Genomic DNA, 16,570 nt, shown 5'->3' with positions numbered 1-16,570 from the left:
CTGGCCATTATTTGTGGTAGTGAGAGTGTCCTGCACCTTACTTAGTAATACATAGTAAGGCCTCTGTACCACACCACTCTATAGTATGTGTGTGTGTGTGTGTGTGTGTGTGTGTGTGTGTGTAAGTAAGTGAACACGATAAGTGGTGTGTGTCACACATCAATGTATGTTTTTGGTCACAGAAAATAGATGGCATACTTAAAGGAACTCTGTTTGTCTATGCTGCCTTACTAAGCCAATATGTAGTAACTACGCTACACTGAAAATGGCTTCAAAGTTTTGATTGTGCAGCCAAATGTGGATTATAATCACTCTGCTTTCTCTGAATCTGAGTATAGCTGAGCTAAACCTGTCTGTCACAGGTCAGATCATAGTTTACGAGTTAACTAAATTGTTAACTGTAGTTGTCAACTGTTAATTGACAAAAATGCGTTGTTACTGCATTTTTCAGTAGTAGGTGTGGTCGGAGAATAATTGCAATTTTTAAATGTACACATTGAAATAGCTTCTCTTAATTTTTTTAATTTTTTTTTTTTAATTTTTTTGGTAATATATATATTTTTTTTGTCATAACGTTGATTATGCATTTAGCAGACCTATGATAAACACAGCACATGGTTGCTTTACACAGTCCATCTCATTCACACTGTTACCTCCCCACTTAGTCTGCATGTCCTTGGCCATGTTCTGTTAAAGACAGGGGTGAAGAGTATTTATTAGAATAACACGTCTCACTGTGATGTTACTCACACATACACAGGAGGTGATTTTAATGTGAACATGTTAGTTTTGGGATGTTAAGGTGACTGCCAGGTGGCTCTGAGGAGCAGTTTGGTGTTTGAAAGAGGAGGGGATATTTCCCTGAAGGTTTAATCACTGAACCCTAAAGTCTTTCCATAACTCAGAGCAAGGTCGGGTCAAACAGGGGAGTGAGTCTACGTGTGTGTGTGTGTGTGTGTGCGTGTGTGTGTCTGTGTGTGTCTGTGTGTGTCTGTGTGTGTCTGTGTGTGTGTGTGTGTGTGTGTGTGTGTGTGTGTGTGTGTGTGTGTGTGTGTGTGTGTGTGTGTGTGTGCAAGAGGGAAAGGGATCTCTTGAGAATAGAAAATTTTTCTGATGACTAATGTTAGCCTCAATAAGAGTGAGAGACAAAGAAGGCAGAGAGAAAGCTAAAGATACAGTTATAGATAGAATCTAGGTGTCATGCAGCAACAAAGATGTGCTATGCAATACGTCATATGTGCAAAGTCAGTGGACATGGCCATGAAGTTTTGGTATTTTCATGCAAGTATACGTTAAGCGCATGCACAGTGTGATTGGGTTTGGTCTAGTGCAATTTAATTCTGAGGATCGTCTCCAGTTATTGCGTCATCTGCGTCCTATTATATATTCCATTTCCTGTCAAGCAACGTCAATATAAATGAAGACAGCACATTCATAAGAAGTTGGCAGTGTAAATGGGCTTTATTCAGTTCATTAGCAGAATAGAAATATGGAACATTTGTGTCTTGCGTTCTTTTGCATAATTAATGAATCCTTGTTGAATGTCAAGCATATCTATATGACAGTGACAAGTTCTTTAGATATGCTTAGAAAATGTGGAGCTTGTCAGGATTAATTATATGTTGGCTCTGTTAAATTTTAGAGAATGTAGGTATAATTCATTATTGGTCTGACACACAAATCATGGCTTTGTGTTAAAAGTGATCAATAGCTTCATCTGCCGGTGGGATCCCCAAACTGCAAGTGCACTGACTGAGTTTAGACTTTGCATCGAAAATAGAGGTGTTTTTCAGACGTCTTAGCGCAATGACCTATTTCTAAGGAAAATAGCAAATTGTGATTTGTGCCACCTCATTAACATACAATACATCCACAGTTTCACGCATACGGCCACAGATAGCACAAGCACTCCCATGCACTGATGCACACTTGTGAATTGCAATGGTTCGAAAATTGTGCTTTGAATTAGCACTCTCACGAAAATTGGATAAGATGCAGCATTTGGCCATCACTCGTAGTGCTGCGCCTAGCACGGTCATGAAAGTAGAGCTCTTTGTCTTTCAAGTCAAGTTTCATCAGTGTGTATTCATACACAGTGTGTATTTGGATGTCTGAGCAAATGTTAATCGGTGTGTGTGTGTGTGGGTCATGTTTTGCCTACATTGTGGGGACCTCACAAGGATAGTTAAACTTAAAAATCACATTGTGTGTCTACATTGTGGGGAACAAACTATTAAATAGTGTCTTAATGAAAATCTTAATAATGCAGAAAAGTTGTTGTGAGGTTTATGTTTAGGAGTAGCGTCAGAGTAATAGAAAATCTTATCTTATTATAAAAACAATAGAAGTCTAAGGAAAGTCCTCACCATGATTGTTTAAAATGATCAAAACTTTTGCTCTGTTCAATTTGAAATGTATTACTTGGATTCTGTTTCTCTCAGAATAGAAATGTAGGAGCTGGAATCAGGTATATAAAAAAATTCATTCATGATTTAGTATTTAATAAGATCTGAGACCTGAATAGATGAAACAAAATCTTATAGGGGTTAAAAAATTGTGCAGTCTTCTGTTCGGTGACACTGTGAATTTTATAACATATAGTAAATACTGTATATAATTTTAGGCCAGCCCCAGTTATTCCAGAAGATCAAAGTTACAATTGTCAGACTTCATTTGTGCAACTTTTTGTGCATACACCCTCTACTTCCTCTTCTTGGCTCAGTCCTTCCTAGAATTATTATAAAGATTTTTACATTTATGTTTTTTCAGCTGCTTACCAGCAACATACAAAGTGCTTGGCAGTAGAAAATTCAAGGACTGGAATTTTACATTACAGGGCAGTTACTAACCCTGCTGAAATGACCGGCATTGATGGTCACCTGGATATGTTGTGTTTTGGATGCAGGTCACCAGCATGGACTGCTAGTATGCAGGTGTTCCAAATAGGCTTCTTGACTAGCTTGACCAGCAGCGCTTCTGTGGTCAGCCAGCTTCATCTGAAACACCATGCTGGTCATCCTGCTTCACCAACTAAGTTTTGCATAGCTAGCACCAAACCATTATTAACCATCTGGAACCAGCTTAGAAATTCATGTTGGTCTAAACTGGTCTTTTCAGCAGGGAAGCTTAGTCTTTCATGCAAAGAAGAAGACCACAAGCATTGCAAATACATTCTAATCATTTTGCCACCAAACTATTACACAGAGTCTAGACAAGAAGCACATAAAGATTACTTTTAAAGTTTTGCAATAATTAGTTTTTATACTGTATGTGAGGTCAGAGTGAGATGTAGAGTAAGTAAATATTGATTAGGTGCGTCTTGATGCTTTGTCTGCATGTGGCTGGGGAGTCAGATGTTAGAGTATTTACATGGTTATTGAGAGTTTAGTAAAAGGATTAAAGACAGTAAGGGCCAGTGATATCAGTGTAAACCAGGAACATGACCTGAATTCTATCAGATACTGGCAGCTAGTGAAGATGTAAAACATGAGAGAAAAAAACGAGAGATGTGGTAAAAGAAAACTTGTGCAAAATCTTTCTTGTTTTTTATTTATTTTTTATTTTTTTTAAGATGCTCACAGGGGGTACTTTTGCTGGTAATCCATCAAGGAAGTTGCAGTAGTCTAACTGTGAAATGACTAGGGCCTGGCCTGGATCCCTCTTGTTATTGTTCATACTGTACATATTGCATCTTGTAATCTGCCATTTATTCAGGTACTTTAATTTGTTTAAATCTTTTGCAATTTCTAGTACCTGATAAATGGTGTGCACCAAATTCTTTCAGGGTATTCTCACAAGTGATCATGTTTGTTTCACCAAGCTCATGTCTTTCTCTGTGACTATGTGTGTCAATCTTTGAGTGAAAAACACTGTTTTAGTATTTGTATTCATTGTTATGAAATATGAAAGAGGCAGTGGGGTAGTCTTTTGTGTCAGCGAGTTTGTTGATTCTGTGGTTTTCACTGCACAATGACCGGCGAAACAGTTGACTTGGGGAAACCTGGAACGAGGACACACTCAGCTGAAAGGAGTATTGTTCCTTGTCCATCCTTGCTTCATCCCATTCTTAGAGGACAGCCACACTCCCAGAACACAGACACTCCCTGCCTCAGGCTCACACATGGAGTTGTTCAGTAGTCTGAGACACTGAAGGGGGAATTCACTTGGAATGAATTGCGCCCACTGATGATGGCATTTATTTGCACACACTGTCTGCATTGTTTAAGCACAGGAAAAGGTAATGGCACAAATGTGGCCACAAAATTAGCTGCTGAATGCAATTTGCATGCGCAATTCTGATCTTGCGGTCCAATTCTAAGCGCTATATAGCAGAGGATGCTGCTGACCACTGTATTTGACACACCATGCCAGGACTGTACATCATGATCCAGACACCTGGATCATCTCTTAATCCTTCAGAATGTGCGCTTGACGAAACCACGCATCTGGATGCCAGGTTGTAACGCACAATCATTTGATGATTATTTGACGAATCACTGCTGATATGATCGTTTGAAAATGTTCACAAACATCTCTTTTAAATAAAATTCATTTTACCACCTACATACATTTGGCGGTAATAGCGTGATCTAAATTGCGCCAGGCAATTTTTGTGAATGAAGCACAATCTACAGTGAGTCTAATTTACATAGAAAGAAGATGTGTTTGCACGGAAAGGAATGACAATGACTTCGTTTAAATACTCAACACAGCATAATTTCAGTGCTGATTGCTCCTGCTAAAATAGATTGCGCAGGTAGTTAGTGAATAAGACGTAGGTTTTGCGCTGAAATACCACACGCAAAAGTGCTGCAACTGTTTAGTGAATCTGCCCCAGAAAGTGCTCTTGACTACGTGCGTCTTATGTCCAGTTATTATGCTCTTCTCCTTCAATGTATTATAATTTGATGTATAACTGCTGCCATGATCAATAGAAACATTTTAAATTCCTCTTATCGACTGCTTTTCGCAGGTGGTAATAGTGTAACATTAATTGAGGCATGCAAATAAATAAATTAATAAAGTACACACTATAACATGTCCAATTTACATAAAAAAGGAGCCGTGTTTGTACTGAAAAGAATAACAATGACATAATTTATAAACTCACAATGTAGCACTATTTCAGCACATTTAGCAACTGGTTAAGGTGAATTGCGTAATTGCGTGAATTACTTGCATGGTTAGTGAGTAAGGCGCAGGTTTTTGCGCTGAAATGCTGCACGTAAAAATGGGGCAGCACAGCAGTGTAGTGATTCTGATACAAGAGCAATATGTATCAGAAACACTGAAATTTGAATGTTACTTACATATTCACACATCCAGGAATTTATTTATAGCTATCACTTTATGCAAACTTTATATGTTTTTTGTTTTTTTCCTGAACAGCTCCAATAAGGACAACTCGAAAAGCATCCCAGTGAATTTAACTCTGAGCGTCACAGCAAGAGCAGAGGTGGAGATCAGAGGGTGGGTTTCTGTCTTTACATACAGTATGTCTCTTTTTGTCTCATTGAATGGAGAATTAATGGAAAAGGTCCCAGTCCAAGAACCCAGACTACTATTTTTTAAGTTCATTTTAAATATCATTGTGCCGTAATGCGGAGGAGATGCAGAAGGCACATGATGGAAAATAATAACAAAACTCTGCGAATGGGGATGTGGGCAATATATTAGGCAAGAACCAGGGTGGAACAGGGCTAATGACCAAAGTGTTCACTCTTACTGCTTTTTCTCAGTCAAAAGTGTGGAGAAAGGGCTGATTACAAATATGTTTTCTGTTTATTTGTTTAATATTTATACATGAAATATATATTGCCTTGACAGCGACTGTACATAATGACACCCCCCCCCCCTTTTTTTATCTCAGTGTGTCTCATCCAGCTCAGGTTGTTCTGCCTTTCCCTCGATGGAAACCTAAAGAGAAACCTGTAAGAGAAGATGACGTTGGCCCTCAGGTTCAACACATATATGAGGTGCGGCTAAACAGACATACACCTGCTGCACACACGTACACATGCTGCACACACATACACGAATACAAAACATGACTGGAGTTTAAATAAACTTTGAGAGCCTTATTCAACCACATTAGAAGAAGAGAGTGTGTAAAAGTGCTGGTAAGACTAGCATATGCTATTTAAATCCTGGTGCAAATAAAGATATATGCTATTTGCACCCCGGTGCTAATAGTGCCAGATACTATTTGCACCCTAAAGGGGCATCACTGCAGTGTGTTTATTGTGTTGTTTATTTAGAGTCCCAGAGAAACTCTACACCAGCCTCTTTCCCTAAACCTAACCCTAACCTTCCTTTACAATAATTAATCATGGTTTTACTATACCATAGTATCACTATGATATTTTGTTAAAACCATAGTAAACACAAAATTAAATATGGTAAAACAGATATACTAGCCATGCCAAAATTTGTCACTGGTGACAAACAGCAGAACTGATTTGTAACACACAGTGAACACGGAGAGTGAAAGTGATTTTATTCCATTGTTGTCTGAAAGATGTAGCATTATTTTTTAAAGACTTGATCAACTCTCCATGAATAAAATGAAATACTAATCTTTAAGAAATATTCTAACCAAACAAAACTTCAGCTCAGCTTTCAAAAACCAACTTCTATAAACGTATTTATTTGTTGTTTGTTTTTGTGAAGTCTGTTGACCTCATTTTGCTATGAGAGGGCCTCACTAAATGCCATCAGTCCTGAGGCTATTCATTTTTTATTTGGCTGTAATGTTGGCCAGACGCTGTACAGATGGTTTGTGTTAGAAGCAGCTTTAGCTCTGCCATGTTTAACTCAAATGCTAATGCTAATACTAATGTTAGCCCAGAGTGACTCATTTAAAAAAATAAAACAATTATGCAATGCAAATTGCAATATAGTTCATGTAAATTCTTCTATACTGAATAAAAACTAGTAGATTCATATTTAAATGTATTTGGTAACAACAACAAATCCTTCTGAACATGTACAATAGTTTTACTACTGTATAGTTTCACTTACTGCAGTAACTGGTATTTTGACAGAAATTATAGATTGATATTAAATAATTGTTAAGAGAGTGAGCGAGTCTTATTAATTTCTAAATGTTTGTAGGCAACTATTTTTTTCTTAACAAATGCAATGATTTGTTGCCTCACTGAAAAAATAAATAAACTTAAACCAGCCTTGGCTGGTTTGTTGGTTCTAGCTGGGGTAGGCTAGTCTTAGCTGGCTTAAGATGGTCTCATAGCCTGGCTAAGCTGGTCTTTAGCTAGTCTAGTTGATCTCCCAGCATGGTCAGGCTCATGCTAGGCTGGTTTAGCCTGTCGGCCAGCTTGTCTCCCAGCCTGACCATATAGACCATTTCAAGGACTATTCATCAGTTTAAATTGGTTTGTTCCTTGAACATTTCCTACTAGTTGTCATCCTTGTTCAAAACAACTGCGGGAGGCGCTTCATACTTAGTGGCTTTAACGCGATTAGCATTACTAACATTATAAAATGTCATTATTAAAATGTGGACCATGTTGTTCAGTGACTGGATGCTCCCTGGATGCCTGGAACTAGCAGAAATTAAAGTGTTTAGATCTTCGAAAGACAACCACAAATAGACGCATGAACCTCTGCAGTGAAGCGAGGCAGCTGGATACATGCAGCACTAAAAACTGTAGCACACATCTTATCTCTGGTAGGTGAACAACACTTATGCTCACAAATTGTACGTTTGAGAGGTAGAGCCCTAAAGGGGACTATTACTACCATTATAATGAATGAAGCTGCACAAGTAATTTACTATTACATTTAGCAGACTCTTTTATCCAAAACGACTTACAAATTAGTAACACAAAAAAGAAATCCTCACCTTCTCCGCAGGTCATGCAGACAGCTTTATTGAATGGCTTCATTGATTATAATAGGATTGATCCAATATTCCTGATCTCTCCGCTCAGGAAATAATTGTGAGCATCTACACTACGATACACTTTCTTCGCCTCTCTCGCGTAGATGCACTCAGTATCAACAACACGTCTGGATAAGTCACTTCAGGTAAACGTTTGATGTTCTTTCAGAAAGTATGTTGACTCAGCCTCTTATTCAAAGGATCCGGTAAAGAGACCAGGATTGCTCCCAGGCCAGTAGCATTCTTATTCCTTTGTTATTGTTTACATCCTTGAAATGGTCTATAACCATAGTTACATTAATCTAACCATAAGAAGCCATCCATGGTTTTACTTGTGGTTACTATGGTCTTCCTCATACAAATACCACAGTTAAAGAGATAGCTCACCCAAGATGTCATGATTTACTCAACCATCTTGTCGTTTCAAACCCGTGTGACTTTTTTCTTCTGTGGAACACAAAAGAAGACATTTTAAAAGAATGTCCTGGTCATTCTTGTCAATTCAGTACAAAGTAAATGATAACAGAATTTTCATTTTTAGATTAACTACTAATTTAAATTTTCAGTAAGAACTATGATACATTTTCATCAGTGAACAACAACAACAAAAATTAAGTTTGATTCAGTTCACATTGATTCTGTTTCTAACCAGTTAATTTTGTCTCTCATTACTCTGTCCTAGTTACATAATAAGGGTCCAAGTTCAATAAGCAGGACTGTGTTAGAGTTGGGCTGGCCCAGTCAGTACCGTGAAGAACACCTCCTCTATGCCCTTCAGATTATCACTGATGGGCCTGTTCACTGTACCGTCAATGGCTCTCTCAACCCGCTGGAGTTAGAGGTAACACAAACAGGCACACACATACTTACAAACACAGTCTATCTCTCTATTCTTCTCTTTCATTCTTTCTCCCTGAGGGTGCAATCATTGAAGACAGCCAAGGTCAGACTATCTTTCTTAATGCAGCTGAGCCCAGATGCTCTCTCTGACCCCTCAGTCTCCAAACTACATACAGCTGCAACACACATCAACTCTTTTTTTAAACTCTGCTTCAATGGAGCTGACCCCCTGGCATGCACTCTGTCTCTGTCCCATCTTTGCCCTCTTTAAGATCTTTTCTTATACACACAAAAAGCCAGTTACTTACATTCATGTTTCTTTGTTATTCTGCGTCACATCTCTTTGACTCTCTTGAAGTCATAAATCTCAGGTTTCTATGCTTTTTTCCTAATGAGCCTCAAATAAAATGAAAAACTGTGAGTGCAGAGTCACATGCAGTCATTATAAAGCATCACTACATTTTCATTTTTAAGTCTCTGTGCATTGTAACTGAGCCGTACTCATGCTGAGTTCAGAATTTTAACCACCTGGACTGATATTGGAGCTCTTTTCCTGTGAACTTTCTGAGAAGAGAGTAATGCTAAATCAGTGCTTTGGTCCAGAGCTCTTGCTCTCTGTCTTTCTCTCTGTCTCTCAGTATTTTTACCTGCACAGTTTTAATCAAGCTACAGCAGGTTTTTGCGTAGTCATGCTACATTCTTTATCTGTCTGTCCAGGTATAAATGACTCAATGTGTTATTGAATATTTGAAGGAAGGACAATAAAATAATCTGGGATAAATACACGTTGTGCGTCACCTGTCTTTCGAAGCATGCATCCACACAATGGCTAGACCAATTGTGGTCAGATTAACATGGTTACATTTGGATGTAGCCAAGCGTCAATCGCTTTATCTACTTCTTTTAGTGCGACTTTGCAAAAATCGGACTTTTGCCAAATAATGATTTTAGTCAGACTAAATTATTTACACAACATTTTAAAAGGACTAATGGCAGTTACTTTGTGTATAAACAGATCTGGTTTCATCTAAAATCAATTTTCTTTCCATCACAAACATACAGACCTCGACTTTACAGGACACTCCTGAGTTATTGGGCTTCTTGAGGAACAGCAGTGGTCCGACTCGCCATAGACGATCTGTTACTACAGCCCAGAGCTACAGTAGCAAAACACTGGTACACACGCATACACACATTTTACGCAAACTCATAAACCACCACCAGTACCCACAAACACACACATAAATCACCTGAAAGGAATGGCTGCACACCCTGTGGGAACAGTCTCGTAGATGTGACAGATAGACTCTTAAGTTGATCTTGACATGTGTTATGGGGTCTATGTTGACCTCAAAGGGTGAGTTAAACTGTAAATCTCATAACAGGTCATTCATATTATGCTTATTGTCTCTCTCTTGAACCGCCTCTTTAAGGGGAGTGTGTGAGTGTGTGTGTGTGTGTGTATGTGTGTGTGTGTGGGTGGGTGGGTGGGTGGTTTTGGGTGATTTACGACGACATTTTTTGAGGTTACAAACTGGTAATTACAAGGGTATTATAAATGTGTTTTATAAGGACATTTCTAGTGTCCCCATAATTCAAATCGCTTAACAAACATACTAAACAATGTTTTTTTGAAAATGTAAAAATACAGAAAGTGTTTTGTGAGGGTTAGGTTTAGGGGTAGGGTTAGGGTTAGGGGATAGAATCTATAGTTTGTACACTATAAAAATCATTATGTTTATGGAGAGTCCTCATAAGGATAGCTGCACCAACATGTATGTGTGTGTGTATGTGTATGTGTGTGTGTGTCTGTGTCTGTGTCTGTGTCTGTGTCTGTGTGAATGGACCAGCTGGTCTTGATAACTGTCCATCACACCTCAGGGAAAGAGATATGATAGGGCAGAGGTCATGTCCTTTATACATGCACAAACAGTTGGTATAGTTTTCACATTTGTACACACCATCACTCATCTCTTTAAATATGACAACTTAAAAAAAAAAGTGACTTACAATCAAACCTGTTTACAAGTGTGGGCCTTTCACTGAAGCACACAGCAAATCTTTTGAATCAATTTTGTTAGAGGACACAAGAGGACCTTTTATGCTGTTATTAGAGTTCATTTATACCAGAACTTTACTTTAATGAGTTTGTGTTTCTATAGAGAATATAAAAGAGTCCAGCTGTTTCTTTTATTTTCTAACTTTCTCTTGTGTATTTGTGTGTAGAACTGCTCTAACATTGATTGCCTGATGGTGGAGTGCTTAGTAGATCGGTTGGATCGAGGGCAAAGTGCAGTGATCAAGTTTCGATCTCGACTCTGGGCTCACACTTTCTTGCAGGTATTCTCTCCAACATTTCTTCTCTTTCTTTCTTTCTTTTTTCTTTCTTTCTTGTATTTGGTCACTGATGAAAACACCAGCTGAGACCAGCATAAACTTCCACGCTGACCTAGGCTGGTTTTTGCTGGTTAGAACTGGTGATGGTCTAGCTGGTGGTGGACCAGCAAAACTCAGATGCTGAAGCATGTTCTGATGCTGGTTGATCAAGAAAATCTTGCCAGTTAACCTAGTTATGAGGCCTGCTGAAAAAAAACAGCATCCAAAACACAACATATGCTGGTACATACAGTATACAGGAATACTGTATATGTAATCGCAGAGAAGGGTACAGCATGGAAACTAGTCCACAAATATCCATTTCATCTGCTTATGAAACTGTCACATCTAACAGTGTTAGATGTTATCTTGATGGCATCCTTGTAAAGTCCAGCTTTATGCTGAGGTGATTTTCACTCCTTAAATCACTGTATGATCAAAGGCTCATTTTAAGCGGTGTTTACACTGACAGTGATTTGCAGCAACAAAGTGACTGGAATTGGCGATTCGAGATTAAATGAGCAACAGAGACTGTTGGCAGTGCAACACAGTAGAGCAGAGGTTCAACTTCATGCAAATGCATATCGCGATATTGTTCCGTTTGATGATATTCCATTCATATCTTGATATTGATGTATTTGGCCTGAAATTGCTGTAGAGGGTGTTTTTCCTATAGTTGACAAGTGATGATCAAATGTAGGAACAAAATACAGTAAAAATCTGGTTTAAGATAATAAAGGCCTTTTTTTTGTTTACACTGTTTTTTTACTAAATGAACTCAAGGAAGAATGAGATTAAATAATTTTCATTTATATGTACCAACATAACAATACATAGTAATAAACAGCAATATTTCCCATAATTATGCATATGCTGTATTTTCTAACATATTAAGAAAACATACATAAAAAATGCCTTGCTGATAATTTAGAGAAACATTTTGAGTGATTATGTAAACAAATCGCTAAATCAGAGTTTTGAATTCAATTATTGAAAAGGACAGTTTTAACTGATTCATGGAAATGAAACAAACTTACTAACTCTAAGAGCATTTTTGCTAATAAATTATAAATTAGAGCCGCTATTAAAACATGCTGTCAAGCTTGCAATTACAGGGAGGGATCGCAGAACTTAATGGCCAAATAAAAAGCACATTAAGTTGAATGTGATGTTCACGATGTTGCTTACTTTTATATTGCTAGCAAAATCATGAACATTCAGTATAACGCACAGCCCTAGTGTAAACACACCTTTAGTATCTTCTCTCCACTCTTTTAAAATGGAAGTGTCCTAACAATGTAGAGTTCATGGTCACTCTTCCCTCTCTGAACACAAGTGTTTAACTCACACTCAGGTGTTAAGGGGGTGTCAGAGGAGATGACAACATCAGCACAATTCCAGTGTTGTTCAGAGCAGAATTTCACCCTGATCTCGTCAGAATGCAATGCCTTTCATCTCATCTCCTGAGAAATGTTCACAGTAACCAGACAAAAGTAAGCTCCATCGTGAACATCACATTTAATTTAATGTGCTTTTTATTTGGCCATTAATTTTCCTAAATAATGCGCTTTTGATTAGTTCTGCAATCCCTCCCTGTAATTGCAAGTATGACAGCATGTTTTAATAGCAGATCTCGTTTATAATTTATTAGCAAAAGTGCTCTTTGAGTTAAGTTTGTTTCATTTCCTTGAATCAGTTAAAACTGTCCTTTTCAATGATTTCATTAAAAACTTTAGCGATTTGTTTGCATCATCACTCAAAATTTTTCACTAAATTATTAGTGTGACAATTTTTATGTATGTTTTTTATAATATTTTAGAAAAAACAGTATTTAAATATTTATGGAAAATATTGTTGTATGAGAGCAGGTACATATGTGTGATTCTGAAGGACAGCAGTGCTTCGTGCATGTGTGTGTTACACCATGATCGTAGTTTAAAGAAGTGTTTTAAGTTTTTGTTTTGCTGCTTTTTTGACCACTGCTCCTCTCTAAGCCTCATCCATGCTGAAGCCATTACAACACAGCACCCTGTCGAAAACTGCCATGTGCGTCCTGTTAATGTTAATCTGACAGTTTTCCTATTCAGTGAGGGGCTGGCCTCTATCCTGTGCTTTCCGGAATGTTTCCATGTGTGTTGTATTTACGCTAATCCAAAGCTTTCCTCTCACAGAGACGGAATGACCACTACACGCTAAACTCTACAGTGTCCTTCCAAGTGATGCCCATGCCTTACCGGATCAATGTCCATACACTCCCACAACAGAGCAAATCAGTGAGTAATCTGGTTTATGTGCAGACTGCAAAAAGTAAAAAACAGTACCGAAAAGGCAAAAGAAACCATGTGGATCAGAGCAATAAAATAGTGACAAAATCATGACTAGGGGTAAAGCTAGAGTAAACACTGCTGTGCTCTGTCTGTTTAGCTTCAATAAGAAAGGTAAGGGAGATTATGGGGCAGTTTGGAGCATGCAAGTAAATTCAAAATACTAATTTGACACTGTTTCTTATTTAGAAGGGAGTAGAGAGGGGAGTAGTTACCGTTCCTCACTCTGGTAAACTTTGCAGATTTCCGTAAACAGCGTTTTTATTATTGTTATTGTTATTATTATTATTATTATTATTTTTATTATTATTCTGATTAACTGATTAGATATTATTTTTATGTGGTGTTATTATTATTCTTATTGTTCACATCTTCTTTCATCCATTCTATACAACATTGATTTTTCTATTAAAATCATGGTTAGGTTTAAGGTTTGGGTAAGGAGTTAAACTTAGGAAACATTGTGATAATATAATTCATTGCTTTGTTAGTTTGCAAGTAAAAGTCGTAAGTTTTTGTATGAGCCAATGTATATGATTTCTTACTATTTCGCCACCTTGCACTATTATAATGACTTCTCATGAGACTGGGTTTGTTAAAAACTTTGAGACTGTGAAGCAGAATTAAGGCAAATAACATATTCACATAAAAAAAGAAAAGCATCATTTGATAGTGACTGCACAACTGATAACATTAGTGTTAGTGAACAAACATGTCCACAACACACTGTGGCACTGTGAACTCTTTACCATCGCCTCTGTTATGACCTGAATCAATACATAAATTAATGTTAAGGTATTTGTTTTAATTTACCTCAGAAAATGCAGATGTCCTTGCTGATGCTATACATGTTTGTTTGGGAAGGAGGGCTTAAATCAATAGCATACACTTCACAAGATTTCTTTAAAGATTAAAAAAAGAGACAAAATCTTGCCTGTGTCATCTCTGGGTACCTTGTTTCAGTATAGAGCGCAACAGTGCCCTGCCCACTTATTCAGCGTCTGGGTTCAGGAAGTATTTTTCCCATTCTTTTTTTCCATAGTCTTTTCATAAAATCCTCAACAAAAGAGTTGTAAGCCATGAACCAAACCAACCATCTCTGAGGTGAATCACAACACCACAAACTTTGTTTTGAGGTAATAAAGTATTTGAAAATCGGACAAAAAGACAAAGGTACAAGGCTGTGTACTTACCGTATTTCACGAGGGTACAAACTACAATCCTATGAAGCACTGCGAATGATGTAATTTAATAAAAAACGATGGAAATACATCAACTATTGATTTTAGGTTGTTGATTATAAGTACTGAAACAATATATTTTACACTTATTGCAAAATAATTCTGATACATGCAATTAGGTAAGTACAGTTGTGCTCAAAAATTTGCATACCCTGGCAGAAATTATGAAATTTTGGCATTGATTTTGAAAATATGACTGATCATGCAAAAAAACTGTCTTTATTTAAGGATAGTGATCATATGAAGCCATTTATTATCACATAGTTGTTTGGCTCCTTTTTAAATAATAATAATAACAGAATTCACCCAAATGTCCCTGATCAAAAGTTTACATACCCTTGAATGTTTGGCCTTGTTACAGACACCCAAGGTGACACACACAGGTTTAAATGGCAATTAAAGGTTCATTTCCCACACATGTGGCTTTTTAAATTGCAATTAGTGTCTGTGTATAAATAGTAAATGAGTTTGTTAGCTATCACGTGAATGCACTGAGCAGGCTAGATACTGAGCCATGGGGAGCAGAAAAGAACTGTCAAAAGACCTGTGTAACACGGTAATGGAACTTCATAAAGATGGAAAAAGATATAAAAAGATATCCAAAGCCTTGAAAATGCCAGTCAGTACTGTTCAATCACTTATTAAGAAGTGGAAAATTCGTGGATCTCTTGATACCAAGCCAAGGTCAGGTAGACCAAGAAAGATTTCAGCCACAACTGCCAGAAGAATTGTTCAGGATACAAAGAAAAACCCACAGGTAACCTCAGGAGAAATACAGGCTGCTCTGGAAAAAGACGGTGTGGTTGTTTCAAGGAGCACAATACGATAATACTTGAACAAATATGAGCTGCATGGTCGAGTTGCCAGAAAGAAGCCTTTACTGCACCAATCCCACAAAAAAGCCCGGTTACAATATGCCCGACAACACCTTGACATGCCTCACAGCTTCTGGCACACAGTAATTTGGAGTGACAAGACCAAAATCGTCACAACCATAAGCGCTATGTTTGGAGAGGGGTCAACAAGGCCTATAGTGAAAAGAATACTATCCCCACTGTGATGCCTGGTGGTGGCTCACTGATGTTTTGGGGGTGTGTGAGCTATAAAGGCACGGGAATCTTGTGAAAATGTATGGCAAGATGAATGCAGCATGTTATCAGAAAATACTGGCAGACAATTTGCATTCTTCTGCACGAAAGCTGCGCATGGGACGCTCTTGGAATATCCAGCACGACAATGACCCTAAGCACAAGGCCAAGTTGGCCCTCCATTGGTTACTGCAGAAAAAGGTGAAGGTTCTGGAGTGGCCATCACAGTCTCCTGACCTTAATATCATCAAGCCACTCTGGGGAGATCTTAAACGTACGGTTCATGCAAGATGACCAAAGACTTTGCATGACCTGGAGGCATTTTGCCAAGACGAATGGGCAGCTATACCACCTGCAAGAATTTGGGGCCTCATAGACAACTATTACAAAATACTGCACGCTGTCATTGATGCTAAAGGGGGCAATACACAGTATTAAGAACTAAGGGTATGCAGACTTTTGAACAGGGGTCATTTAATTTTTTTCTTTGTTGCCATGTTTTGTTTTATGATTGTGCCATTCTGTTATAACCTACAGTTGAATATGAATCCCATAAGAAATAAAAGAAATGTGTTTTGCCTGCTCACTGGAACATATACAGGTGCATCTCAATAAATTAGAATGTCGTGGAAAAGTTCATTTATTTCAGTAATTCAACTCAAATTGTGAAACTCGTGTATTAAATAAATTCAGTGCACACAGACTGAAGTAGTTTAAGTCTTTGGTTCTTTTAATTGTGATGATTTTGGCTCACATTTAACAAAAACCCACCAATTCACTATCTCAAAAAATTAGAATATG

General features: G+C 37.7%; 1 protein-coding gene across 1 annotated transcript in view; it reads left to right on the top strand.

The window, feature by feature from the left end:
- Window positions 1-16,570, top strand: part of LOC127452993 (integrin alpha-8-like) — a 142,106-nt gene that overhangs the window by 117,883 nt on the left and 7,653 nt on the right. The window contains exons 23-28 of the mRNA XM_051718944.1: window positions 5,389-5,469; window positions 5,870-5,975; window positions 8,583-8,741; window positions 9,803-9,916; window positions 10,967-11,080; window positions 13,288-13,389. Of these exons, the coding sequence (XP_051574904.1) occupies window positions 5,389-5,469; window positions 5,870-5,975; window positions 8,583-8,741; window positions 9,803-9,916; window positions 10,967-11,080; window positions 13,288-13,389 (676 nt within the window). The remainder of the gene's footprint in view (window positions 1-5,388; window positions 5,470-5,869; window positions 5,976-8,582; window positions 8,742-9,802; window positions 9,917-10,966; window positions 11,081-13,287; window positions 13,390-16,570) is intronic.

Source organism: Myxocyprinus asiaticus, chromosome 15 (genome assembly GCF_019703515.2).
Source record: "Myxocyprinus asiaticus isolate MX2 ecotype Aquarium Trade chromosome 15, UBuf_Myxa_2, whole genome shotgun sequence".
Taxonomy (NCBI): Eukaryota; Metazoa; Chordata; class Actinopteri; order Cypriniformes; family Catostomidae; genus Myxocyprinus; species Myxocyprinus asiaticus.
This window is presented reverse-complemented; position numbering and strand designations above follow the sequence as displayed.